The following is a 27,088-nucleotide window of genomic DNA, read 5'->3' on the forward strand; positions in this document are numbered from 1 at the left end:
GGGGAACCGGGCATTTTCAGGGGGGATCTGGCATTTTCAGGGGGAATCGGGCAATTTCAGGGAGAATCCGGCAATTTCAGGGGGCATCCGGCAATTTCAGGGGGAATCGGGCAATTTCAGGGGGGAATCCGGCATTTTCAGGCGGAATCGGGCATTTTCAGGGAGAATCCGGCAATTTCAGGGGGAATCCGGCAATTTCAGGGGGGAATCGGGCATTTTCAGGGAGAATCGGGCATTTTCAGGGGGAATCGGGCAATTTCAGGGGGGATCTGGCAATTTCAGTGGGGAATCGGGCAATTTCAGTGGGAATTGGGCAATTTCGGTGGGATACGGAGAGCCCGGAGGACGGCGGCGAGGCTGCGCGCTCCCAGATGTGCTCCGGGAGGCCAGATGTGCGCCGCTGCCCCCCCCCCCCCCCCCCCCCCCCCCCCGGAGCTGGCGGCGAGCGCCCGTGCGAGGTCTGCAGATGTGCGCTCGCCAGATGTGCTCGGGCAGCCCTCTGCCTGCCAGCTGTGACCCCCCCTTCCCCCCCCCCCACCCGAGCCCTCCAGATGTTCGCCCAAAGGCGTCCCCCAGCCCACCCGACCCTCCCAGGTGGGACCATCCCGGAGACCCCCCCCTCTCGCTGCCCCAGATGTGCCCCATCCCTCCCCAGCTGTGCCCCAATGGCCTTCCAGATGTGAACCCCTCTGCTGTGAACCCCCAGATGTGAACCCCCCAGATGTGTTATTTGGGATGAGGCCGGGCAGCTGCTGCTTCTCTTCCTCCACCTCCTCCTCCTCCTCCCTCCAACCCAAGACACCCCCCCCCCCGCTTTTTTCCTCCTCCCCCACCCCCAAAGGTCACCCCAATCCCCCTCCACCCCCCTCCCATGAACCCCCACCGCCTATGGGCGCCCTCCCCCCCTTCTTCACCCCCCTTCCCAAAAGGGGGTGGGACACAGGGGCACCCCCATCTCCCCCCCCCCAGCGCTGGCCGCGCCCCCGCTCCCCGCCGGACCCGGGGGGCGGTGCCGCGGGCTGAGCCGAGCCGAGCTAAGCCGTGCTGGGTTGAGCCGAGCTCAGCCGGGCTCAGCCGCGCTGGGTCGGACCGTGGCTGAGCCGAGCCGGGCCGTGCAGAGCCGAGCCGAACCGAGCCGGGCTCAGCCGGGCCAGATCGGGTCGGGCAGAGCCGAGCCGAACCAAGCCGGGCTAAGCTAAAGCAAGCCGAGCCGCGCTGGGTCGGACCGTGGCTGAGCCGAGCCGAACCAAGCCGAGCCGTGCTGGGTCGGACCGAGCTGAGCCGAGCCGGGTTGTGCCGAGCTGTGCTCATCAGAGTCGAGCTGAGCCGTCCTGGATCAGAGCGAGCTGAGCCGAGCCGAACCAAACCGAGCCGAGCCGGACTGTGCAGAGCTGAGCTCAACGAAGCCGGGCTGAGCCGTCCTGGGTCGGACCGAGCTGAGCCGAGCCGAGCCGAGCCGGACTGTGCAGAGCTGAGCTCAACGAAGCCGGGCTGAACCGTCCTGGGTCGGACGAGCTGAGCCGAGCCGAACCAAGCCGAGCCTTGCTGAGCCGCGCTGGGTCGGACCGAGCTGAGCCGAGCCGAACCAAGCCGAGCCTTGCTGAGCCGCGCTGGGTCGGACCGAGCTGAGCCGAGCCGAACCAAGCCGAGCCGAGCCGGGCTGTGCAGACCTGAGCTCAACGGAGCCGAGCTGAGCCGTCCTGGGTCGGACCGAGCTGAGCCGAGCCGAACCAAGCCGAACCAAGCCGAGTCGCTCTGGGTCGGACCGAGCCTCGCCCCGCCGAGCTCCGCAGAGCTGGGTCGGACCGCGCTGAGCCGAGCCTAGCCAAGCCGAGCCTAACCAAGCCGAGCCGGGCCAGGATGCTGCGGTACCTGCTGAAGACGCTGCTGCAGATGAACCTGTTCGCCGACTCGCTGGGGACCGAGGGCTCCAATTCCTCCCAGTTCCTCCTCGGCATCAACCGCACCATCGCCGCCCTCCACCTCCCCGGCCTCGCCCCCGGCAACGGTACGTGGCCCCCGGGGTCCCGGGTCCTGCTGTCCCCTGTCCCGCTGTCCCGCTGTCCCGCTGTCCCCGGTCCTGGTCCAGCGGGGATGCTGGGAATAACCCACTGCCCGCCCCCCCCCCCCCCCCCCCCCCCATCTCCAGCCTCTAGCTGGGACCCGGCAACTGGTCCTGGGTCCCCAAACCGGCCCCGTGTCCCCACACCGGCACCTGCCCTGTGTCCCCAAACTGGGACTGACCCAGTGTCCCCAAACTGGCGTTGTGTCCCCATTCCGGGACTGGCTCTGTGTCCCCAGACCACAAACTGGGAGTGATCCCATGTCCCCAAACAGTCTGTGTTGACCCCAAATTGGGATCAACCCCATGTCCCTAAATCATGAGCGACACTGTGTCCCCAAACCAGCCCCACGTCCCCAAACCAGGTCCGTGTCCCCAAATCCTGAACTGGGAGCAACCCCGTGTTCCCAAACCAGCCCCTCGTCCCCACACCAGCCCTCAGACCGTGAACTGGGATTGACCCAGTGTCCCCAAATTGTCCCCGTGTCCCTGGACCAACGCCCAGACCCAGAACTGGGAACGACCCCATGTCCCCAAACTGTCCCTATGTCCCTACACCAACCCCGTGTCCTCGAACCAGGAGTGACCCAGACTGTCTCCATGTCCCCACACCAATTCCCAGACTCTGAACCGGGACCAGCCCCGTGTCCTCAAACTGCCCCTGTGTCCCCACATTGACCCCCTGACTCTGAGCTGGAGACACCCCATGTTCCCAAACCAACCTCGTGTCCCCAAACCAGCCCTGTGTCCCTGAGCCAGGAGACACCCTGGTGTCCCCAGACCATCCCTGTGTCCCCAAACCAGCCCCTAGACCCTGACTGAGGAGACACCCCATGTCCCCAAAAACCCCTGTGTCCCCAAACCACCCCTGTGTCCCCAAGCCATTTCCATGTCGCCAAACCAACCCTGTGTTCCCAAACCAGTCCTGTGTCCCCAAGCTGATCCACAGACCCCGAACTGGAACTGACCCAGTGTCCCCATACCAGCCCCAGTGTCCTCAAACCATCCCTGTGTTCCCCCACTGACCCCCAGAACCTGTGCCTGGAGAAACTCCATGTCCCCAAACCCAGTCCCCACCGTGTCCCAACCAGACCTCTGTCCCTGACCCCCAGTGTCCCCAAACTGTCTCGGTGTCCCCAAACCAACCCCTAGACCCTAAGCCAGGAGAGACCCCATGTCCCCAAACCAGCCCCGTGTCTCCAAACCATCTCCATGCCCCCGAACCATCTCCATGTCCCCAAACTGCCTCCATGTCCCCAAACCAGCCCTATGTTCCCAAACCAGCCCTGTGTCCCCAAACCAGCCCCATGTCCCCAAGCTGGGCTGGAGCAGGGGGCAGAGGGGGGCAGCCTGGGCTGGCTGTGGGGGACAGCGGAGTGAGGCAGGGGGTGTCCCCCTGAATTTTAACCCCTTTTTAAGCTTTCCCCCTCTTTTTTAAGCTGAGCTTCCCCCTCCCGTTGGCTCCGGGTGGCCGATGAAAAGGGGGGGGGTGTCCCCAAACCCCCTGGCGCAGCCGGCTGGGCGCAGGAGGGGGCCTGGCCTGACCCCCCGCTCGGCCCAATTAGCCACCGGGCCCAGCTGCGGCCCCCTCAGCCCCCGCTGTGCCCACCAGCACCCCGCGGGGTCCCCGGTACCCCGCAGCATCCCTCGCCGTCCCCATGGCAGCTGCATCCCATCCCCATGGCAACGCATTCCCCTACCCCCCCCCTCTCCGCCCAGGGCACCCCAAATCACAGCCCCGGCCCCTCCCTCAAGGCTCAGGAGCTGGGGCAGGAGCGTGTGTGCGTGTGTGGGCAAATGGGGGGGCACGCGTGTGTGGCGTGCGTGGAGCTGTGTGCACATGTGTGTGCACACGTGTGCATGCGTGTGAATGTGTGTGCATGCATGTGCATGCGTGTGCATGCATGGATATATGGGGATATGACTAAGCACAGGCTTGTGCGCCCCACTGGAATGCATGGTGGGTGTGCAAGTGTGTGTGTGTGCAAATGTGCGTGTGCAAATGCATGCCTGGGTGTGCATGTGCAAATGCATGTGTGCGAATGCATGTCTGGGTGTGCATGTGTGTGTAAATGTGCGTGCAGATGTGGGTGTGCACGTGGGTGTGCAAATCTGCGTGCAAAGGCACATGTGGGTGTGCCTGTGCACGCACAAATGTGCATGCAGATGCATGCGTGGGTGTGCACGTGTGTGTGCCGGTGTGCATGCAAAGGCATGTGCGGGGGTGCATGTCCATCTGCAAACGTGCGTGCAGAGGCATGTCTGCGTGTGCGTGTGCATATGCATGTGCAAATATGCACGCAGAAGCGTGGTGCATGTGTGTACACAAATGGGTGTGCAAATGCATGTGTGGGCGTGCATGTGCGGGTGCCCATGTGCATCTGCAAATGTGCGTGCAAAGGCACGTCTGGGTGTGCACGTGTGTGTGCAAATGTTTGTGCAAATGTGTGTGCAAATGCATGTGTGGGCGTGCATGTGCGGGTGCCCATGAGCATCTGCAAATGTGCGTGCAAAGGAATGTCTGGGTGTGCACGTGTGTGTGCGAATGTTTGTGCAAATGTGTGTGCAAATGCATGTGTGGGCGTGCATGTGCGGGTGCCCATGTGCATCTGCAAATGTGCGTGCAAAGGCACGTTTGGGTGTGCACGTGTGTGTGCAAATGTTTGTGCAAATGTGTGTGCAAATGCATGTGTGGGCGTGCATGTGCGGGTGCCCATGAGCATCTGCAAATGTGCGTGCAAAGGAATGTCTGGGTGTGCACGTGTGTGTGCGAATGTTTGTGCAAATGTGTGTGCAAATGCATGTGTGGGCGTGCATGTGCGGGTGCCCATGTGCATCTGCAAATGTGCGTGCAAAGGCACGTTTGGGTGTGCACGTGTGTGTGCAAATGTTTGTGCAAATGTGTGTGCAAATGCATGTGTGGGCGTGCATGTGCGGGTGCCCATGAGCATCCGCAAATGTGCGTGCAAAGGAATGTCTGGGTGTGCATGTGTGTGTGTGCAAATGTGTGTGCAAATGTGTGTGCAAATGCATGTGTGGGCGTGCATGTGCGGGTGCCCATGTGCATCTGCAAATGTGCGTGCAAAGGCACGTCTGGGTGTGCATGTGTGTGTGCAAATGTGTGTGCAGATGCATGTGTGTGTGTGCAAATGTGCGTGCAAAGGCACGTCTGGGTGTGCATGTGTGTGTGTGCAAATGTGTGTGCAGATGCATGTGTGTGTGTGCAAATGTGCGTGCAAAGGCACGTCTGGGTGTGCTTGTGCATGCGCAAATGTGCGTGCAAATACATGCCTGGCTGTGCATGTGCGTGCGCAGGCGTGCCACGAATGCACGCGTGCGCGCACCGCGTGAGCACGCGCGTCCGTAAGTGCACGCACCTGGGCAAATGCGTGCGGATGCGCTCACGCGTGCCTGTGCGTGGCTGCACGCGCGTGCAGGTACACGGGTGTGTGCAAGCCGCACGCGTGTGCGTGCACAGGCGTGTCTGGGCGTGTGTTGGCGTGGGCGCGCCGCCGGTCTCTGGGACAGCGGTGACCCTGGGGGAGCGCGGCCGGAACGGCGGTGCCAGCCGCGGGTGGCACTGGGGACGCGGGTGGGCCACGCCACCCGGGCCCAGCCTGTTAGACCCAGCATTAATGAGCATTAATTATGCCGGTGTTAATGAGAGTTCGTTAATTCCCATGCCCTAATGGCGGGGATTTTCCTGGAACAACCCTACAGACCCAATATGGGGGGTTTTTAACTTAAAATTAGGCGTTTTCTGCATCCTGGAGTTATCAGCTCCGCTGCAGAAAATCATCGCTTGCAGCTGATGGAAAAATCCCCTTTTCGGGGGAGTTTAGCACCAACACCCTGTCCCCAGGGATGCCCAGTTGGAAACTGGGGGGAAAAGGGGCGTTACTGGGAGCAGAGCTGCTTTGTCCCCTTGTCCTCATCCCCGGGTGTCTCAGAGGTCCGAGACCCTCCTGGGTCCTGCTCCCACCCCGTCGGCACCCAACCTCTGCTGGGGCCAGGGGGGATACACTGGGCTGAGACCTGGCCACACCTCATCTCACCTGCTGGGGGTGTACTGGGACACATTGGGCTGAGACCTGGCCACACCTCATCTCACCTCCTGGGTTTGTATTGGGATATACTGGGCTGAGACTTGCCCACACTTCATCTCACCTCCTGGGAGTGTACTGGTATACACTGGGCTGAGACCTGCCCACACCTCATCTCACCTGCTGGGGGTGTACTGGGATACACTGGGCTGAGACCTGGCCACACCTCATCTCACCTCCTGGGGGTGTACTGGGACACACTGGGCTGAGGCCTGGCCACACCTCATCTCACCTCCTGGGGGTGTAATGGCACACACTGGGCTGAGACCTGCCCACACCTCATCTCACCTCCTGGGGGTGAATTGGGATATACTGGGCTGAGACCTGGCCACACCTCATCTCACCTCCCAGTATAACTGGGGGACCACCCCCCGTGATGTTTCCCCGCAGGCTCCCACCCCCAGCTGGAGGACACGGCCCCCCGCATCGTGGAGCACCCCACGGACCTCCTGGTGTCCAAGGGCGAACCGGCCACCCTGAGCTGCAAGGCTGAGGGTCGCCCGGCCCCGGCGGTGGAGTGGTACAAAGACGGGGAGCGGGTGGAGACGGACCGGGAGGACCCCCGCTCCCACCGCACCCTCCTGCCGGGGGGGTCCCTCTTCTTCCTCCGCATCCTCCACGGCCGGCGGGGGAAGCCGGACGAGGGGGTCTACGTCTGCGTGGCCAGGAATTACCTGGGAGAGGCCACCAGCCGCAACGCCAGCCTGGAGGTGGCCGGTGAGTCCCCTGGCGGGGGGGGTGGGGGTTGGGGTGGGGGGATCTGGGGGGGCTGGTGTCACTGCTGAGCCCAGCCTGGTGCTGTGGGGGCGAGGGGGCTGCCAACCGCCCGATGAAAAGGAGGGGAAAGAGGTGAAAAGGAGGGGAAAGAAGCGGAAATAGGTGGAAATAAGTTAAATCAGGTGAAAAGGTGTGGAAAGAAGTGAATATAGTTGGAAAGGAATAAAAATAAGTGAAAAGGAATGAAAAGAAGTGAAAATAAGCAAAACCAGGCAAACGGAAATAAAAAGAAGTGAAAAGAAATGAAAGTAAGTGAAAATAAGTGAAAATAAGTGGAAATAAGTGAAAATAAGTGGAAGTAAGTGAAAATATGTGGAAATAAGTGAAAATATGTGAAAATAAGTGGAAATAAGTGAAAGTAAGGGAAATAATTGGAAATGAACAAAAATAGTTGAAAAGAAATGAAAATAAGTGAAAAGAAATGGAAATAAGCAGAAGTAAGTGGACATAAGGGAAAATAAGAAGAAATAAGAGAAAAAAAATGAAAATAAGTGAGAACAGGTGAAAACAATTGGAAATGCATAAAAATAGTTGAAAATAAATGAAAATAAGCGAAAATAAGCCCAAAGGAATGAAAATAAGTGAAAATAAGTGGGAATAAGTGAAAATAATCAGAAATAAACAAAAATAGTTGAAAATAACAGAAAGTAAGTGAAATTGAGTGAAAAGTGAGTCAGTGAAAACAAATGAAAATAGGTGAAAATAAATGAAAACAAGAGAAACAAAGTGAAAATAAATTAAAATACGTGAAAGGAAACACAAACAAGTGAAATGAAATGAAAATAAGTAGAAATAATTGGAAATAGATAATTGGAAAGAAATGAAAACAAGTGAAAATAAAAAATAAGTGAAAAGAAATGAAAATCGCAAAGAATTGAAAAGAAAACAATTGAAGAGAAATGAAGAGAGTTGAAAACACCCGAAAATAAGTCAGAAGAATTGTCAAGAAATGAAAATCAGTGAAAATACCTGAAAAGCGTTAAACCCAGTGACGTCATCGGGTGGCTCCGGGCACCCGCTGAGCCGCGGCTCGGGGTTAGACCCAGGCCTGGGGTTAAACCGGAGCGGGGTGAGACCCCGTGTAAGCTCCGCTTAACCCCAGGGGTTGTTTCTGGGGGGTCAGGGCGAGATCTGGGGGGGTCCCACGCCGCGTGGGGCCGGGGGGTGGGATCCGGGTCCTGCTGCGACGCAGCACCCGGGAGCTTTCCCACGGGGCGCAGCGATGGGGAAACTGAGGCAGGGCCAACGCCATGATGTTCCCTCCGTCCCCTCCGTCCCCTCCCAGTGCTGCGGGACGATTTCCGCCAACCCCCTGGGGACGTGGTGGTGGCGGCGGGAGAACCCGCCGTCCTGGAGTGCGTCCCCCCCCGCGGCCACCCCGAACCCAGCGTCTCCTGGACGAAGGACGGCGCCCGGCTCAGCGACAAGGACGAGCGCCTGACGGTGAGGGACACGGGGCGGAGAGGGGGTGTGTGTGACCCCCAAAACCAGCGTTGGGGGGTTCCCAGCCCACCCCGGTTGACTGGGCTGCCCGGTAGATCCGCGGTGGGAAGCTGATGCTGGCCAGCACCCGCAAGAGCGACGCCGGCGTCTACGTCTGCGTGGCCACCAACGTGGTGGGCGAGAGGGCCAGCGAGCCGGCCGAGCTGGTGGTCTTCGGTGCGTGACGATGGGGACGTCATTTGGGGGGGGGGGGGGGGATGGATGGGATGGGCGCCACCCCCGGTGGGACTGACGCCCGCCCCCGCAGAGCGCCCGGCGTTCGGCAAGAGGCCGCTCAACCAAGCGGTGCTGGTGGAGGGGACGGCGGAGTTCCCCTGCGAGGCGGTGGGGGACCCTCGGCCGGCGGCGCGCTGGCGCAAGGAGGAGGGCGAGATGCCGCCGGGACGGTGAGCGGCGGGCGAGGGGGTTCGGCGCGGTGGGTGCCAGGGCCAAAGGGTGGCTGCCGGCCGCGCAACCGGGTGGCGTGGGTGGCGGCCGGCCTGGTGCCCTCGGAGCGTCCCGCGTCCCCATCGCATCCCGCGTCCTCACCGCATCCCCCGTCCCCGCGGCACCCCGCGGCCTTCCCGGCACCCCGGCACCCTGCCGGCGCGGGGTTCCCCCCGCCCAGGTGGGAGGTGCTGCCCGACAACACCCTGCGGATCAGCCGGCTGCGGGCGGAGGACGAGGGCACCTACACCTGCGTCGCCGACAACAGCGTGGGCAGGTCGGAGGCGTCGGCCACCCTCACCGTGCACGGTAAGGGGGGGCCCTGAGGGAGCACCCATGGGTGCTGGTAAAGCGACCGGGCCAAGCCCTTTTCTCCCCCCCACCCCCCCCCCCCCTGCTGCGGCAGTGCCCCCCCAGCTCGTCACCGGGCCCCGCGACCAGACCGTCACCCCCGGCCAGAGCGTGACCTTCCAGTGCCAGAGCAAGGGCAACCCGCCGCCCGCCGTGTTTTGGCAGAAGGAGGGGAGCCAGGTCTGTCCCCCTCCCTGTCCCCATCCCTGTTACTGTCCCTGTCCTCATCCCTGTCCCCATCCTTGTCCCCAGCCCCATCTCCAACCCCACACCCATCCCTGTCCCTGTCCAGTCCCTGTCCCCACCTCCAACCCTATCCCCAGCCCTGTCCCTGTCCCCATCCCTGTCTCCAACGCCATCTCTGTCCCCGTCCCCATCTCCAACCCCACCCCTATGCTGATCCCTATCCCTATCTCCATCCCCATCACTACCACTGTCTCCATCCTCGTCCCCTCCCTGTCTCCATCCCTATCCCACCCCATCCTCGTCCCCATTCCCAACACCATCCCATCCCATCCCATTCCATCCCCATCCCATCCTAGTCCCCATCCCCTTTCCCATCCCCTTTCCCATCCCCATCCCTACCCCCCCACCCCACCCCATCCCATCCCATCCACATCCTCACCCCATTCCCATCCCCATCCCCATCCCATCCCATCCCCATCCCCATCCCCATCCCATCCCATCTCATCCCAGTCCCCATTCCCATCCCCATCCCCATCCCAGTCCCCATCCCCATTCCTGTCACCATTCCCATCCCATCCCATCCTCAACCCCACTCCATTCCCATCCCCATCCCATCCCATCCCCATCCCCATCCCCATCCCATCCCATCTCATCCCAATCCCCATTCCCATTCCCATCCCCATCCCAGTCCCCATCCCCATTCCTGTCACCATTCCCATCCCATCCCATCCTCAACCCCACCCCATTCCCATCCTCAACCCCACCCCATCCCATCCCCAACCCCACCCCATCCCCATCCCATCCCATCCCATCCCCATCCCCATCCCCATCCCCATCCCATCTCATCCCAGTCCCCATTCCCATCCCCATCCCAGTCCCCAACCCCATTCCTGTCACCATTCCCATCCCATCCCATCCCACCCCATCCCCATCCCCACCCCATCCCCATCCCAGTCCCCCTCCCCATCCCCATTCCCATCACCATCCCACCCCATCCCCACCCCACCCCCATCCCCTCCACCACCCTCCCCCACTCAGCGGCCCTCTGCGCCCCTCCCTTCCCCCCCAGACCCTGCTGTTCCCCGGCCAGCCCCCGCACCCCACCGGCCGCTTTTCCGTCAGTCCCGGCGGCGCCATCACCATCGCCGACGTGCAGCCCAGCGACGCCGGTTACTACCTGTGCCAGGCCATCAGCGTGGCCGGCAGCGTCCTCGCCAAGGCGCGGTTGGAGGTGGAATTGGGTAAGTCCCGCGCCGGCAGAGAACGGGCACGTTCGGCGCACGAGCGGCGCCTGTCCCGGCACCGAGGAATTCCCGGTTTTTCCCCCCGGTCTTCACCGTAGCGCCGGCTGAGCACCAACCGCCGGTGATCCGCCGGGGTCCCGCCAACCGAACGGTGTTGCCGGTGGGGGCCACGGCGCGGTTACCTTGCCGGGTGGGGGGTGGTGACCCCCCGGCCAGCGTGGGGTGGCTGAAGGACGGGAGCACCCTGGTGGGTGCTCAACCCCGCGCCAGCCTGCTGGAGAACGGCACCCTGCAGATCACCGGCCTCCGGGTGAGCCGGCCCGGAGCGGGGGCTCAGGGCACCCACCCCGGGGAGGACACCCATGGGGGGGGCACTGCCGGGCTGGGGAGGGCTCCAGGGGTGGGGAGCAGGACGGTGGGTGCAAGGGATGGTGGGCGCAAGAGGTGGTGGGCGCAAAGGGAGATGGGTGCTCGGGGTGGTGGGTGTTCAAGGTGGTGGGTGCTCAGACCGGCGGATGCTCATGTTGGTGGGTACAAGGCGTTGTGGGTGCTCATTTTGGTGGGTGCAAGGGGTGGTGAGTACTTGGGGTGGTGGGTGCAAGGGGTGGTGGGTGCTCATGTTGGTGGGTACAAGGGTGGTGGGTGCAAGGGGTGGTGGGTCCTCAAGGTGGTAAGCGCTGAGGGTGAGGGTGCTCAGGGGATGGGTGCTCAGGGTGGTGGGTGCAAAGTGTGGTGGGTGTTCAAGGTGGTGGGTGCTCATGTTGGTGGGTACAAGGGTTTTGGGTGCAAGGGGTGGTGGGTGCAAGGGGTGGTAGGTGCAAAGGGTGGTGGATGTTCAAGGTGGTGGGTGCAAGGGGTGGTGGGTGCTCAGGGTGATGGGTGCTCAGGGTGATGGGTGCTCAGGGTGGTGGGTGCAAGGATGGTAGGTGCAAAGGGAGGGGGGTGCAAGGGGTGGTGGATACTTGGGGTGGTGGGTGCAAGGGGTGGTGGGTGCAAAGTGTGGTGGGTGTTCAAGGTGGTGGGTGCTCATGGTGGTGGGTAAAAGGGGTTTTGGGTGCAAGGGGTGGTGGGTGCAAGGGGTGGTGGGTGCTTGGGGTGGTGGGTGTAAAGGGCAACGGGTGCTCAGGGTGGTAAGCACTGAGGGTGAGGGTGCTCGGCAGATGGGTGCTCAGGGTGGTGGGTGTGAGGATGGTAGGTGCAAAGGGAGGTGGGTGCTTGGGGTGGTGGGTGCTCAGGGTGGTGGGTGCTCAGATTGGTGGGTGCTCATGTTGTGGGTACAAGGGGTGGTGGGTGCAAGCAGTGGTGAGTACTTGGGGTGGCGGGTTCAAAGCGTGGTGGGTGCTCGGGGTGGTGGGTGCTCGGGGTGGTGGGTGCTCATGTTGGTGGGTACAAGGGGTTGTGGGTACAAGGGGTGGTGGGTGCTTGGGGTGGCGGGTGTAAAGGGCAACGGGTGCCCAGGGTGGTGGGTGCAAGGATGGTAGGTGCAAAGGGAGGTGGTCCTTGGGGTGGTGGGTGCAAGGGGTGGTGGGTGTTCAAGGTGGTGGGTGCTCAGATTGGTGGGTGCTCATGTTGGTGGGTACAAGGGGTGGTGGGTACAAAACGTTGTGGGTACAAGGGGTTTTGGGTGCAAGGGGTGGTGGGTGCAAGGGGTGGTGAGTACTTGGGGTGATGGGTGCAAAGCGTGGTGGGTGCAAAGGGTGGTGGGTGCTCAGGGTGCTGGGCGCTCATGTTGGTGGTAAGTGCTGAGGGTGATGGGTGCAAAGGAGATGGGTGCTCAGGGTGATGGGGCAGGAGCTCTTCCCCTCGCAGGTGACAGACTCCGGGCACTACGAGTGTGTGGCCACCAGCTCGGCGGGCGAGACACGCTGGGGTGGCTCCCTGGAGGTGCAAGGTGGGTCACGGGGACGTCACTGCACTGGGGACACTGTAGCACCGGGGACGAAGCCACCCCAGATCTCCTTGCATCTCCCTGCAGGTGATGGATTTGACTTCTCCCAACCTTCCCCCGAGCCCGGTGTCCTCCCCGGGCCACCCTCCACCCCTGTGGTCACCAACGTCACCAAAAGCAGCGTCACCCTGAGCTGGAAAGGGAACGAGGACGGCGCTGCTGCCGATGCCACCTCCTACCTAGTGGAGGCTTTCAGGTATCACACAAGCGTCCTTGCTGCGTGCAGGGGTGACGTGGTGGCCCAATGCCACCCCGCTATGGGTCACCTCTGTCCCCTGGCAGCCAGGCAGCAGGTGGCCCGTGGCAGACGGTGGCGGCCGACGTGGAGGGTGAGACCCACACGGTGAGCGGCCTCGTCCCCGACACCGTCTACCTCTTCTTGGTGCGGGCGGTCAACGCCTACGGGCTCAGCGACCCCAGCGGCGTCTCAGAGCCCGTGCGCACCCAAGGTGAGACCCGGCGGTGATGCCAGTGGAGGTGCCCATGAATCCACCACCCTTGGGTCCGTCTCCACTTGGTGATGCCATTCGAGGTGCCCATGAACCCACCACCCTTGGGTCCATCTCCGCTTGGTGACACTAATGGAGGTGTCCATGAACCCACCACCCTTGGGCCCATCTCCGCTTGGTGATGCTGATGGAGGTGCCCATGCACCCACCATCCTTGGGCCCATCTCCGCTTGGTGATGCTGATGGAGGTGCCCATGCACCCACCATCCTTGGGTCCATCTCTGCTTGGTGATGCTGATGGAGGTGCCCATGCACCCACCACCCTTGGGTCCATCTCTACTTGGTGATGCCATTCGAGGTGCCCATGAACCCACCACCCTTGGGTCCAGGTCCTCTTGGTGACACCAGTGGAGGTGCCCATGAGCCCACCACCCTTGGGTCCATCTCCGCTTGGTGATGCTGATGGAGGTGCCTGTGCATCCAAAATGTTTGGGTGCATCCCCACCCAACGGAGGTTCCTACGGACCCACCGTGGGAATGTGGTGTCGCCGTGGCCTCCCCACTTCGTGCCACCAGCAGAGGTGTCCATGGACCCTCCACCCTCTCCTGTTTTCGGCAGATGCCAGCCCCACGCAGCAAGGGCTGGACCCCGAGGAGGTGCAGCGGGAGCTGGCGCAAGTGGCCGTCCACCTACAGGAACCCGTGGTGTTGCCGCCGGGCGCCGTCCGCCTCTCCTGGACCGTGAGTGCTGTGCCGCGCCACCAGTCCAGTGCTCCCAGTGCCGAGCAACCCCCCCCCGCCATCCCACCCTCCCCTTGGGTCCCCAGGTGGAGCGCCAAGCACCCTTCCTTCAGGGCTACCGGGTGCTGTACCGGCGGCGCGGTGGGCGCTGGGAGGAGGCGCGGGCGGTGCGGGCGCCGGGCGAGCGGGGGGCCTTGCTCACCGAGCTGCGCCGGGGCCAGGACTACGAGGTGAAGGTCCGACCCTACTTCCGTCACCTCCACGGCCCCGACAGCGCCGTGCGTGCCCTGCGCACCCCCGAGGCGGGTGAGCGTGGGGCTGTGGGGGGACGGCGGGGATCCCTGGGGACCCCGTGGAGGTGACACCCCCTGTGTTCCCCCCCCCGGAAGCCCCCAGTGCCCCACCACGAGCCGTCAGCGTGGCCGGTAACGGCACCAGCGTCCGCATCTCATGGCAGCCGCCGCCGCTGGCCGAGCAGAACGGCGTCATCCGCGATTACCGGGTAAGGGCAGACGGTGGCGGGGATGTAGCGGGTGCCCTCTGTCCCCCCACAACTCTGGGTCATGGTGTCCCCATGAGCGTCCCCCATCGTTTCCCCCTTCCCCTTCCCAGATTTGGTGCTTGGGCAACGAGAGCCGCTTCCACATCAACCAGAGCGTGGAGGGGACGGTGCTGGCGACGGTGCTGCGGGGACTGGTCCCCGGTGTCCCTTACCACGCCGAAGTCGCTGCTGCCACCAGTGCCGGCGTGGGCACCCGCAGCGCCCCCGTCCCCATCCGCATCGGTGAGTCCCTCGTCGCTGCTGCTGCACCCACGGGTGGGTGGGGGGGTTGGCAGGGGTCACCCCGGTGCTGCGGATGGCTCCTCGGCACCCCTGCCGGTGTGTCCCCCTTCCCCACGTTGCTTGCAGCCTCCCCGGCGGAGCGGGACGCGGGGCCGGCGGGCGGGAGCAGCGTGGCCGAGCGTTTGGCCGAGGTGGCCAGGCGCCCGGCCTTCATCGCCGGCGTCGGCGGCGCTTGCTGGGTCATCCTCGCCGCCTTCGCCGCTTGGCTCTACGGCCGCCGCCGGAGGAAGAAGGAGCTCAGCCACTTCGCCGGTACGGGGTGGGGGATGTTACCCCTGGGACCCCCCCCCACCACCCCAGCACCCATGACCCCACCAGCCACCCACCGCCTCTCTCTTTGCAGCGTCCTTTGCCTATACACCCACCGGTAAGCCTATAGGTGCCGCCGCGACCCGGCGTGGCCCCTCACCACCCTCACCCCCACCTCTTTCCGCAGTCGCTTTCCCGGCTCCGGCGCGTGGCAGCCCCAGGTAACCCCCCCCCCGGTATCCCCCATCCACCCTGGGACCCCAGCGCCACCCACCGCCATCCCTTCACCCCATCTCCTTGCAGGGCAGCTGCCGGCGGTGGTTACCCGTGGCTGGCAGACACGTGGCGTGGCGGTGGTGCAGCCGGTGCCGCCGCTTGCTTGGCGACCACCGAGAGATACTACAACGGTGAGGGGTCATCGCGGGGATGGGTGGCTTGGGCTCGGGGGGCCATGGGTCACGGTCATGGGTCATGGTCATGGTCATGGTCATGGTCAGCCCTGATGGTGCCGGCCGCCCTCCGCAGATGCCGGCATCACCCGTTACATCGCCCAGACGGAGCAATTTGGGGCGGGGGCCGGCGAGGGGCCGGTGTACAGCACCATCGAGGTGGGCGGCGAGGAGCTCCGCACCTTCCCCCGGCCCTTCTCACAGCATGGGACCCCCTACCCTGGGGGGGGTCCCCCACCGATGGATGCCCCGGCCCCCCAGGCACCCCGCAGCCGGGCCGAGCATGGTAGGGTGGTGGGACGGGGGTGGGGGGGGCCCGTGGGGTGCTGGTGGCGCGGTCCCCTCCCCGCAGCGCCCCCCCAAAATCGTTCCTCACCGCAGGGGCCAAAGGGAAGAAGCTGGGGCAAGCGGTGAAACCCCCGGTGGTGAGCTGGACGGAGCTGCTGCCCCCACCACCCTCGGCCAGTGAGCTCAGCCGATGCGCCCAGGAGGAGGAGGAGGAAGAGGAGGATGAAGAGGAAGAGGCAGCTGGAGGGTGAGTGTGGGGTGCCGGAGGGGGGCCAGGGCATGTTGGGCCCCAGCGTCCGCCCTGTGGCCTCCACCTCACAGGTTGGGGATGGAGGAGTGGTACCCGGGTGAGGATGTCCCCTGTGCCACCGCCGCATCCTCACCCACCGCCTCCTCCGGCTGCCGGTCCACCGCCACGCTGACGCCGTCACCCCGTGCCACCGAGGACATCCCCCGCCTCCGTGACTTCGATAGCCCCCGCCTGCCCCGGTAGGAGATGGGCTTTGCTTCGTCCGGCCATGCCATTAGGGTCCAGATGTCCCCTTGGGGTCTGGATGTCCCACCATGGTCCGGGTGTCCCATCACGATCCAACCATATTGTCACCACACGGCTCTGCCGTGCCATCATGGTTTGGACGTGTTATTGGGGTCCAGATGTCTCATAGGGGTCCAGATGTTCCATTGGGGTCCAGAAGTCCCACCATGGTCCAGATGGCCCATCACGATCCAGCCATGTTGTCACCATACAGCCCTGCTGCGCTGTCATCATCCAGCAGTGCCATCGGGGTCCAGATGTCCCACTGGGGCCTGGATGTCCCATCACCACCCAGCCATGTTGTCATGATCCAGCCCTCCTGTGCCATCGTGGTCCGGCCATGCCATTGGGGTCCAGATGTCCCACTGGGGTCTGGACATCCCACCACGGTCCAGATGTCCCTTCGTGATCCATCCATGTTGTCACCATCCCCCCCTGCCGTCTGGCTGTGCTCTGGCCGCGCTGTCACGATCCACCCGTGACGCTGTGGGCACTGCGGTGGCCGCCCAGCCCCCCGCCCAGGCTTCACCCCCCACCCCTCTTTGCCAGGAGACCCCCCCACGGCACTGGCACCCCGCCACAGGCACCCAGCCCCCCACCCAGTCCAGATGCCAGCGAGGGTCACCCACCCCAAGCCCGCCGCCCCCTGGGCACAGGTGAGCTCTGGGGGGCCATTTGGGGTGGGTGGGGGGGATTACCGGCTGGGGGGGGGGGCCTGACGCTGCCGTCACCCCCAGGGAAAACCCGCAGGGAGACCCCGAAAAGTCACCCAAAGCCCAAATGCAGCCGCTACCGCCGGGAAAAGCAGCCGGGTGGTGAGTGGAGGGGGAAAAATCCAGGGGTCCATGGGGGGTCTATGGGGGGCTCAGCCCTCTCCCCCCCCTCTCCGACGCAGACCTGCCACCGCCACCGCTGCCACCGCCGGGGGAGACCCCCGGCCCCTCGCCAGAGCGGGAGCCGAGCGGGGCCGAGCGCAAGGTCACCCATCACCCACGCCGTGGTGGTAAGCCGGAGTCACCGACCGAGCGCCAAAAGGGGTTGGGGTGTCACTGCTGAACCCCAACGTTGTCCCCTCCCTTGCAGACGAGGTCGTCCCCTACGGCAAACCCTCCTGCCTGCCCCGGGGACAAGTGTCTGGCAGCTGCTCCACCACGGGCAGCATCTCGTCCCGCGGCTCCACCGGCTCCCGCGGCCACGGCTCGGGGCGCAGCCGGACGCCGGGGGACCGTGGCGAAGGGACGGGCCACCGCCACCGCCCGGGTCCCCCGTTTCCCTGCCCATCGCAGGAGAAGCGATGAAGGCGAGGGCGAGCCGGTGGCAGGGTTGGGGATACGGGGATGGGGACATGGCGGGGACGGGGGGGGGATGCTCTTTAATTTCTGAGTGGCACCATGGAAATTAGGGTTCACAGAGCCAGCGGCCGGGGGGTGACAGCGCGAGGCGGGCGGGACAAGGGTGTTTGGGGTGGGACGAGGACATTCAGTATGGACAAGGATGCTTGGGAGGGACAAGGGTGGTCGGGAGGAATGAGGGTGCTTGGGGACAAAGACAGTTGGGAGGGACAAGGATGCTTGGGAAGGATGAGGACCCTGGGGACAAGGACATTCAGGACGGACAAAGATGCCTGGGAGGGACAAGGATGGTTGGGAGGGATGAGGGTGGGAGGGATGAGGAGGATGCTCAGGGAGGGATGAAGGCCCTTGGGACAAAGACAGTTGGGAGGGGCAATGGTGCTCAAAAGAGGTGAGGATCCTGGGGACAAGGACATTCAGGATGGACAAGGATGCCTGGGAGGGACAAGGATGCTTGGGAAGGATGAGGACCCTGGGGACAAGGACAATTGCGAGGGACAAGGATGCTTGAAGAAGGATGAGGATGCTTGGGGATGTCAAGGACAGTCACAAGGGATGAGGACCCTGGGGAGGGACAAGGACGCTGGGGAGGGATGAGGATGTTGGCGGGGCAAGGACCCTGTGGACAAGGACGGTTGGGAGGGACGAGGACACTGGGGAGGGGTGAGGGTGCTCAGGAGGGATGAGAACCCTGGGGACAAGGACCTTTGGGAGGGATGAGGATGCTTGGGGAAGCCAAGGACAGTCACGAGGGATGAGGACCCTGGGGAGGGATGAGAATGCTCAGGAGGGAAGAGGACGCTTGGAGGGGGCACAAGGACATTCAGGCAGGACAAAGTGGCTTGGGAGGGATAAGGACACTTAAGAGGGCCAAGGATGGTCAAGGTGGGACAAGGATGCCGAGGAAGGACTCAGATGGTCAGGAAGGACGAGGACAGTCAGAAGGAATGAGAATGGTTAGCGAGGATGAGGACAGTCAGGGGGACAATGACCCTGGGGAAGGACAAGGACACTTGGGATGGACAACAGCGCTTGGTTTGGACAGGGATGGCTGGGGGACGAGGATGCTGGGGAAGATGGGGATGCTGGGGAGAGATGGGGACTCTGGGGAGGGATGGGGACACTTGGGGAGGACAAGAATGGGGACGCTTGGGGGGGATGAGGACACTTGGGATGGGCCACAGTGCTTGGGCTGGATGATGATGGTTGGGGGATGAGGATGCTGGGGAAGGAGGCGGACGCCTGGGGAGGATGAGGATGCTATGGAGGGATGAGGACATTTGGGGAGGAAGAGGATGCTGGGGAAGGAGGGACACACGCCCACCTTGGTGCCACCCACCCTTTGTGGGTGGCTTTTGATAGCAAAGAGCCCCTTTTGGGGAAACGGCTTAATAAAACTGAATTTTAGCTGAGCCAAGCGGATTCTGGCCTTGCCGCGTCGTACACCTTGGAGACCGCCAGGCTCCTGTCCCCATCTCGCCACCCGTCCTGGCCCAGGGGCTGCCACTCCCCAACCTGTCACCACCTGGAAAGAAAAGGGGACATTTTTCAGCACCCCACGACGGGTGACACCCCGCACCACCCCCAGCGCCCATCACCCTGGTGTTGGGACGCCGCTCACCGTGCTGCGGGATGCCCGTGGCCACCTGTGTCCCAACTCTCCCCGGGACCCCCAGCGCTGTCCCCCAGTCCCAGGTGGGGATGGGGACCCCAGGCGAGAAGATCCTCTCCAAGGGCGACGGTGGCGGTGAGAGACCTGCCGAGGAGAAAGCAGGAGATGGTGGCATCACCATGGTGTCACGATGGGGCCACCTCCCCTGGGGAGGTGCGTGGGGTCAGAGGGCAGGGACCGGGGGCACTTCACTCACCCCCGTAGCCCCCATCAGTGTCCTCGAGGCCTAAGCAGAGGCCATCGACGGCCACAGCCAGTGCCCGGGCGAAGCTGGCGTCCAGAAGGAAGGAGCCATCGCAGGAGCTCACCAAGCTGCAGCGGGCGCTGGCGAAGTTGTCTTCCGATACGGACCCCCAGCCGTTCAGCAGCGACCCCCCCGGTGAACCCCTTGTCGCTGGCCGCTCTTCTTCCTCCTCCTCCTCCTCTTCCTCTTCCTCCTCACCCAGCTCAGAGGCTGGTGGCCCGTAGATGTAGCCGTAGGTGTGCAGTGGCGAGAAGGATCGCGGTGTTGTCGGTACTGGGGGGCTGCGGGGGGACACGGCAGGGATGTCGCTGGCACTGGGAGATGCTGCAGCCATGGTGGTGTCCCAGGGGGACAGGGTGTACCTGGGGCAGGTGGTGTCCTGGTCCACCTCTAGGTCCTGGGCCACCTGCTGTGGCGTGAGGATCCCATCGCTGAATGCCGGGGAGTGGCGCCCGGTGACTGGGGACCTGTCCCTTGGGTGCCTGGTGGCCACAGGTACGTCCTTGGGGTACCTGATGGCCAGGAACATGTGCCTTGGGTGTGTGGTCACCCACGATATGTCCTTGGGGGTACCTGATGACCAGGGACATGTCCTTGGGGTACCTGTTGCCCAAGAACATCTCCCTCCAGTGGCTGGTGACTGTGGACACCTCTTTGGGGTGCCTGGTGACTGGGGATGTGTCCCTTGGGTGCCCGGTGGCTGGGGATGTGTCCTTGGGATGCTTCATGGCTGGTGACGCATCCTCAGGGTACCTAGTGGCCAAGAACATGTCCCCTGGGTGCCTGGTCACCAGTGATGGGTCCCTGGGGCACCTGGCAGCCAGAGACACATCCTTGTGGTACCTGGTGACCAGGGACATGTCCTTGGGGTACCTGCTGCCCAAGAATGTGTCCTTCTGGTGACCAGAGACTGGAGACATCTCCGGATGCCTGGTGACTGGGGATGTGTCCTTTGGGTGCTTGGTGACCGGTGACGTGTCCTTTGGGGATCTGGTGGCCAGAAACATGTCCTTTGGGTGCCTGGTCACCAGAGGTGGATCCCTGGGGTGTCTGGTGACTGGGACATGTCCTTGGGGTACCTGCTGCCCAAGAACATGTCCCTCCGGTGACTGGGTACTGGGGACATCTCCTTGGGGAGCCTAGTGACTGGGGACGTGTCCCTCGGGTGACTGCTGGCTGGGGATGTGTCCTCAGGGTGTCTGGTGGCTGATGACATGTCCTCAGGGTACCTGCTGGACAGAAACATGTCCCTTGGGTGCCCGGTCACCGGTGATGGGTCCTGGGGTGCCTGGTGGCCAGAGACATGTCCTTGCAGTACCTGGTGGCCAGGAACTTGACCCTGCGGTGCCCAGTGGCTGGTGACTTCTCCTTGGGGAGCCTAGTGACTGGAGACGTGTCCCTTGGGTGATTACTGGCTGGGGACCTGTCCTCAGGGTGCCTGGTGGCTGGTGACATGTTCCTCTGGCGCTTGATCACTGATGGTGTGTCCCTGGCGTGGCTGGTGACCGGGAACATGTCCCTGGAGCACCTGGTGACCAGGGATGTGTCCTCAGGGTGTCTGGTGGCTGAGATTGTGTCCCTCTGGTGGTGCCTGGTGGCTGGTGATGGGTCCTTGGGGTGCTTGGTGGCTGGTGCCATATCCCTGGGATGCCTGGTGAGTGGTGACACATCCTTGGGGTGCCTGGTGGCCAGGAACATGTCCTTGTGGTGCTCAGTGACCAAGGACATGTCCCTAGGGTGCCTGGTGACCAGTGACACATCCCTGGGGCTCTCAGTGACTGGGGATGTGTCCCTGGGGCACCTGGTGACTGGAGACGTGTCCCTGGAGTTCCCAGTAGCTGGAGACAAGTCCTTGGGGTGCCTGGTGACCAGGAATGTGTCCCTAAGGCACACGGTGGCCGGGGACCTGCAGGTGCAAGCGACATGGTGGCTTTTTGCAGCACAGGGTTGGGGTTCAGGGCACCCATCTGCGTCCCCCGTGTGGGGACACCCGGACTCACCGGGTGACCGGTGGGTGCCAGGCGTGGGGTGGTCTCGGGGGTGTCACTGGTGACCCGGTGACACCAGCAGCCAGCGAGGCGCTGCCCCGCCGTGGTTTTGGGGAGCTGAAGACCGGCAGCTGCTGCGGGTCCTCTCCGGCCGTCACGGTGGTGTCAGTGTCACTGTCATGTCCCTTTCGTTGAGGCCACCCAGCTCCCAGCCCAAAATCCATCCCCCACTCTCCTCTGCTCCCGGTGACGGGGACAGGGCCACCCGGGAGCACCGGGGTGCTGTGCACTTGGTGCAGCTCTGCGCAGGGTGGGGGGGGGGACACACACACACACGGAACCGTGAGCCACATCCCTGGTGTCCCTCGTGTGTCCCCTCGTGTCCCTCCCATACCCACCTCGCTTGCGGATGCGCTCCCAGGGTGCTGGGTTCGGGGTGCTGGGCGAGGTGTGCACCCCGGGGTGCCCCCCGTTGCAGCACCCCGTGTCCCCAAGGGGTGGCGGGTGCCCCCCACGGAGGCTGCTGCGGTTGGGGGGTGTGGGGGGGCCGAGGCTTGGCGGCTCCAAGGACAGGGCTGGAGGGGTGAGAGAGGGCAGGGCACCCATGGGTGCTGAGCCAGATGTCCCTTGTCCCCTCTGTTCTCAGCTCTGTCTGTCCCCAGGTCCCTACCACCTGCAGAGAGGTAAGGGGGGGCACCCAGGTGGGGGGATGGCATCGGGGGGGGGGGTCCCATGGCATCGGGGGGGGTGTCCCAGCATAGGGTGGGGGTATCAGGCACCATTTGCTGTCCCATAGCACCCTGTGTGGGTCCCGCCCATGGGGTGGGGGGTCTGTGGAAGCGGGTGAGGGGTCCCAGGGAACTGGGTGGGGGTCCCAGGGGACTGGGCGGGGGTCGCATGGCATCATGTGGAGCCCTCATTGGGATGGGTGGGGGGTCCCGTGGCCCTGGGTGGGTGTCCCAGAGCACCCTGGCGGGGAGAGGGGGGTGTTACATGGCACTGGGTGGGGATCCCAGCCCCCATGGGGCTCACTGGAAGGGTGGGGGGCACCATGGCACTGGCTGGGGGTCCCATGGCACTGGGTGGGGATCCCAGCCCCCACGGGGCTCACTGGAAGGGTGGGGGGCACCATGGCACTGGCTGGGGGTCCCATGGCACTGGGTGGGGATCCCAGCCCCCATGGGGCTCACTGGAAGGGTGGGGGGCACCATGGCACTGGGTGGGGGTCCCATGGCACTGGGTGGGGATCCCAGTCCCCATGGGGCTCACTGGAAGGGTGGGGGGCACCATGGCACTGGGTGGGGGTCCCATGGCACTGGGTGGGGATCCCAGCCCCCACGGGGCTCACTGGAAGGGTGGGGGGCACCATGGCACTGGGTGGGGGTCCCATGGCACTGGGTGGGGGTCCCAGCCCCCACGGGGCTCACTGGAGGGGTGGGGGTCCTTGCCATCGCTTCCCAGGAGCCGGCTACTGAGGCTGCTGCTGCTGCTGAGGTTCCCAGGGGCGCAGCCGGGTTTCCAGGGGCCACCGAGCCACGGCGAGTCACCGGCCACCAGCCTGCAGGGCAAGGGGTGCCATCAGGGTGTCCCATCCCCACCACACCAGGGAACCCCTGGGTGTCCCCCACCCCACGGCCTCTCACCTGCGGCGAGCCGCGGCGTCCCGGCTGGAGCGACGCTGGCAGAGGAGGAGGAGGAGGGCGAGCAAGGCCAACCAGAGCAGCGAGCCGGCGGCCGCGATGACGGCGGGCTGCCGCAGCAGCCGCACCACCCCGGTGCTCCCTGCTGTCAGCCCTGCAAGGGTCCCACCAGCGTCACCCCTGTGCCACCACCTTGACCCTCACCCGCACTCCACCTTGCTCCCCGTTCCCTACCCAGAACGCTGCAGGTGGCATTGCTGGGGACCCCCAGCCCCGCGCCGTTGAAAGCCGCCACTTGGACACAGAATTTGGCCCCAGGGTTTGGGAGGAGGGTCTCCAGGCGGCGGGTCCCTCCATCCACTGTCCTGTTGGTGGGACGCTGCCAGTCTTCGCTCATTGACCAGACCTGGCGGGCACCAAGAAGATGGGCCCTCTTAGATGAATCTCCTTGATGGACCCCCATTGATGGATCCCAACAGGATTGACCCCCTTGGATGGGCCCCCTTAGATGAATCCCCTTGGTGGACCCCCATTGATGGATCCCAACAGGATTGACCCCCCTGGATGGGCCCCCTTAGATGAATCCCCTTGGTGGACCTCCATTGGTGGATCCCAACAGGATTGACCCCCTTGGATGGGCCCCCTTAGATGAAACCCCTTGGTGGACCCCCATTGATGGATCCCAACAGGATTGACCCCCTTGGATGGGCCCCCTTAGATGAATCCCCTTGGTGGAACCCCCACTGATGGATCCCTCTTGGATGGACCCATTTGGATGAGCCCCCTTGGAAGAATGCTGCTAGGATGGATGTCCTTGGGGGGGCCCCCTTAGCTGACTCCCCTTGATAGACTCCTGTTGACGGACCCCTCTCAGACAGATGCCTTGGATGACCCCTTTAGATGGATCCCCTTGGCTGAACCCACTTGGATGGACCTCCTTGGGTTAGATCCACTTGGATTACGCTCTCCTTTACATTGACCCCTCAGATGGATCTCCTGGGATGGACCTCCACCTTGGTTGGCCCCTTTAGATGAAACCCCTCGTCGAGATCCCTCTTGGATGGACCCTCCTTGGCCAGAAGTCCCCCAGACCTGCCCCCCACCCCACCCCGCCACCCCAAACCTTGTAGCCCTGGATGATGCCATTGTGGGCCTCAGGAGGAGGCGGCTCCCAGCTCACGACCACGGTGCCGTTCCCCATCTCAACCTGGCCCACGGTGACGTGCTGGGGCGCCGCGCTGGGCACTGCCGGGACAAGGGTGCTGAGATCCCTGGGACCCCCATCCTCCACCCAGGCACCCCTGGGAACGCCCAACTCACCTTCTTCAGGTATCCAGAGGTGCCTGCTGTTGCTGTCCAAGCCCTGGGTCTCTCCAGTGTAGGGTCGCACCTTGAACTCGTACTTGTAGCCCCTGCGGAGCGCCGGGATGATGGTGCTGAGCTCCCTGCCCGCGTCATGGCGGACCCAGGAGGTGCTGGCAGGGAACAGGCAGCGGTACAGCACCGTGTAGCCCACTGGCACCGGTGCCGGCATCAGCATCTGAAGCGGATGGGAAGGGTTATGGGTCACGGTGGGACGTGAGGATGTGGCTCCAGCCTCATCCCTGCGTTCCATCCCACCGCTCCGGTGGGGACATCCCAGCATCACACCGACCCGCCAGCGGAGCCGGACGGCGGCGGCGGGCAGCACGGTGCCATTGTCCAGGTGCAGCCGCACGGCCAGGAGGTCCCGTGGCGCAGCCTCCTGTCGGTCCGTCGGCAGCCGGTCTGTGGGGCAGACAGAGGCTAACGGCAGCGCTGGGCAGGAGAAAGGTCCCTCGGCACCTGCCCGGGCACCCACCTCAGATACCCATGCCTGGAGACCCCCAAGTCTGCCTGGATGAACCTATTCTAATAGACCCCTTGGATGGCCGCCTCTTGGATGGACGTCCTTGGACAGACACCCTTGGACGGATCTGTCTTGGATGGACACCTTTTGGACAGACCTCCTTTGATGGACCTCGTGATAGACTTCCATTGATGCATCCCTCTTCGAAGGACCCTTTAGATGGATACATCTTGTGGGATCCTCCTTTAACGGACCCCCCGCCTTGGACAGACCTCCTTAAACAGATCCCCTTGGAGGAACCTGCTTGAATAGATCCCCTTGGATGGACCCCTACCTGGATGTATCCCCTTAGATGCTTCCCCTTACATGAACATGCTTGGATGAACCCCTTGGATGGATCCTGTTGGATGGATGCCTTTAGATGGACCTCCTGAGATGAACCCCCTTCGGAAGTACCCCCTTTAGTGGACCCTCCTCGAATGGACCCCCCTGAGATGACTCAGTTGGATGGACCCTGTTTTGGTGGACCCCCTTGCTTAGTCCTCCTTGGGCAGATGCCCTTGGGTGGATCCTGCTGGATGGATGCCTTTAGATGGACCTCCTGAGATGAACCCCCTTTGGAAGTACCCCCTTTAGTGGACCCTCCTTGAATGGACCCCCCTGAGGTGACTCAGTTGGATGGACCCTGTTTGGGTGGACCCTCTTGCATAGACCTCCTTGGACGGATACCCTTGGATAGACCCCTATAGATGGTCTTCCCTTGGCTGACCTCCTTGGATGGACCTCCCCCTTGGATAAACGCCCTGTGGATGACCCCCTTGGATGACCCCCCTTGGATGAACCCCATCAGACAGACCCTGTTAGATGGCTCCCCTTGCATGGCCCCCCAGATGGCCCCAGCGGGCCACAGAGGTCCCACCACTGACCCTCCACGCGGAGCCGGGCGGCGGCGGCGGCGGTGCCCAGCTGGCTCTGTGCCGTACACACGTAGGTGCCGGCGTCGGCAGGCGTCACGGCGTAGAGGCGCAACGTGTGCTCCCGGTCCACCTCGTGCCTGTGGGTCACCAGTTCTCCATCAACCCCACCCCCACCGCGGCGAAGGGACCCCTCCACCCCGCCACCACCTACCTGCCCCACGGCAGGTCCCCGCGTTCCTTGTGCCACTGCACCCGCGGCGCCGGGTCCCCTTGGGCGCCGCAGCCCAGCTCCACGGCGCTGCCGGCCACCACCGCGGCGTCGCTCGGGCGCCGCACGATGGTCGGCTTCTCTGCGGGGTGGGGACATGGAGGAGGTGGCACCAAGGCTGGGTGTGACGCGTCCGTCACCCATGGGAGACCCTTGGCTTACCCAGGACGGAGACGCGGGCACCCCGGCTCTCCCTCTCGCCCGCCGCGTTGGCCGCCACGCAGACGTAGAGCCCGGAATCGCTCCGGCGTGCCGGTGCCACCCGCAGCTTCCCGTTGGTGACCACGTACCGGTCACCCGCCAAGTCCAAGGTCACCCCGTCTTTCCTCCAGGTGACGCGGGGTTCGGGGTGCCCCGAGGGGGGGACGCAATCCAGCTCCAACACTTGCCCCACCGTGGCCACCAAATCGCCCGGCTGCAGGCGGAAATTGTCCCGCAGCGCTGCGGCGGGGAGGGGACACCATGGGTGGGTGGCCACGGGATTTTTTTGGGGGTCCCCCATCCCCCGCCCCCCATCATCCCCACGGGGTGTCCTTACCAGCTGCGGTTTGGGGTGCCGGGGCTGCGCTGGGGGGGTGGCAGCCTATGGGGGTGACATGGAGGCCGGTGGGTGCACCGAGCGGGCACGGTCTCAGCCTGAGTGCCGGGCGGGGTGGGGGGGGGTGGAATTAAGGGGTGTTTTGTCCCCCCATAACACCCCGGGGTCGCACTCACCTCCCCGGCGCAGCGCGGTGAGGCAAAGCCCCAAGCCCAGCGCCGTCGCCCAGCCGCCCGCCATGCCGGCCCCGGCGCTCAGCCTTCCCGCTTCCTCCCCGAAATCCCGGTCCCTCCCCGCTAGCACCGGCGCCGGATCCGGCTCCGGATAGGGGGGGACAATAGCCGGACACGGGGGCCGGGAAGCGCTGGGAGGGGGGGGGGGCAGGGGGGGGACGGGCACACAAACAGCTCGGCCAAGCCACGGTGGGGGGAGCACCCGGGCGCGGTGGCACTGGCAGCACCCGGAGGCAGCGGGGTTGGGGACACC

General features: G+C 64.0%; 2 protein-coding genes across 2 annotated transcripts; one reads left to right on the forward strand and one right to left on the reverse strand.

The window, feature by feature from the left end:
* The first annotated feature begins 1,860 nt into the window (after positions 1-1,860).
* Positions 1,861-17,453, forward strand: ROBO3 (roundabout guidance receptor 3). Its single transcript, XM_086476889.1, has 28 exons — positions 1,861-2,008; positions 6,556-6,882; positions 8,228-8,385; positions 8,481-8,601; positions 8,693-8,831; positions 9,053-9,180; positions 9,278-9,402; positions 10,478-10,649; positions 10,751-10,962; positions 12,462-12,543; positions 12,628-12,796; positions 12,883-13,049; positions 13,669-13,790; positions 13,877-14,096; positions 14,180-14,292; positions 14,403-14,574; positions 14,701-14,886; positions 14,978-15,001; positions 15,071-15,104; positions 15,187-15,290; positions 15,409-15,637; positions 15,685-15,853; positions 15,904-16,109; positions 16,313-16,525; positions 16,705-16,811; positions 16,893-16,970; positions 17,051-17,158; positions 17,239-17,453. The coding sequence occupies exons 1-28, from the start codon at positions 1,861-1,863 to the stop codon at positions 17,451-17,453; spliced, it is 4,248 nt and encodes a 1,415-aa protein (XP_086333015.1).
* A 1,442-nt stretch (positions 17,454-18,895) lies between these two features.
* Positions 18,896-26,842, reverse strand: ROBO4 (roundabout guidance receptor 4). The gene is made up of 20 exons (XM_086476968.1): positions 26,779-26,842; positions 26,603-26,647; positions 26,227-26,505; positions 26,008-26,146; positions 25,806-25,933; positions 24,706-24,818; positions 24,372-24,591; positions 24,175-24,296; positions 23,286-23,457; positions 23,055-23,205; positions 22,839-22,969; positions 21,810-21,986; positions 21,424-21,712; positions 20,742-21,329; positions 20,503-20,655; positions 19,997-20,176; positions 19,786-19,935; positions 19,376-19,704; positions 19,129-19,263; positions 18,896-19,032 (listed from the first exon to the last, which is right to left on the reverse strand). Exons 1-20 carry the CDS (start codon positions 26,840-26,842, stop codon positions 18,896-18,898), a joined length of 3,702 nt encoding a protein of 1,233 aa, XP_086333094.1.
* Between the last annotated feature and the right edge of the window lie 246 nt (positions 26,843-27,088).

Source organism: Leptosomus discolor, chromosome 22, assembly GCF_034619465.1.
Source record: "Leptosomus discolor isolate bLepDis1 chromosome 22, bLepDis1.hap2, whole genome shotgun sequence".
In the NCBI taxonomy this organism is placed as follows: domain Eukaryota; kingdom Metazoa; phylum Chordata; class Aves; order Leptosomiformes; family Leptosomidae; genus Leptosomus; species Leptosomus discolor.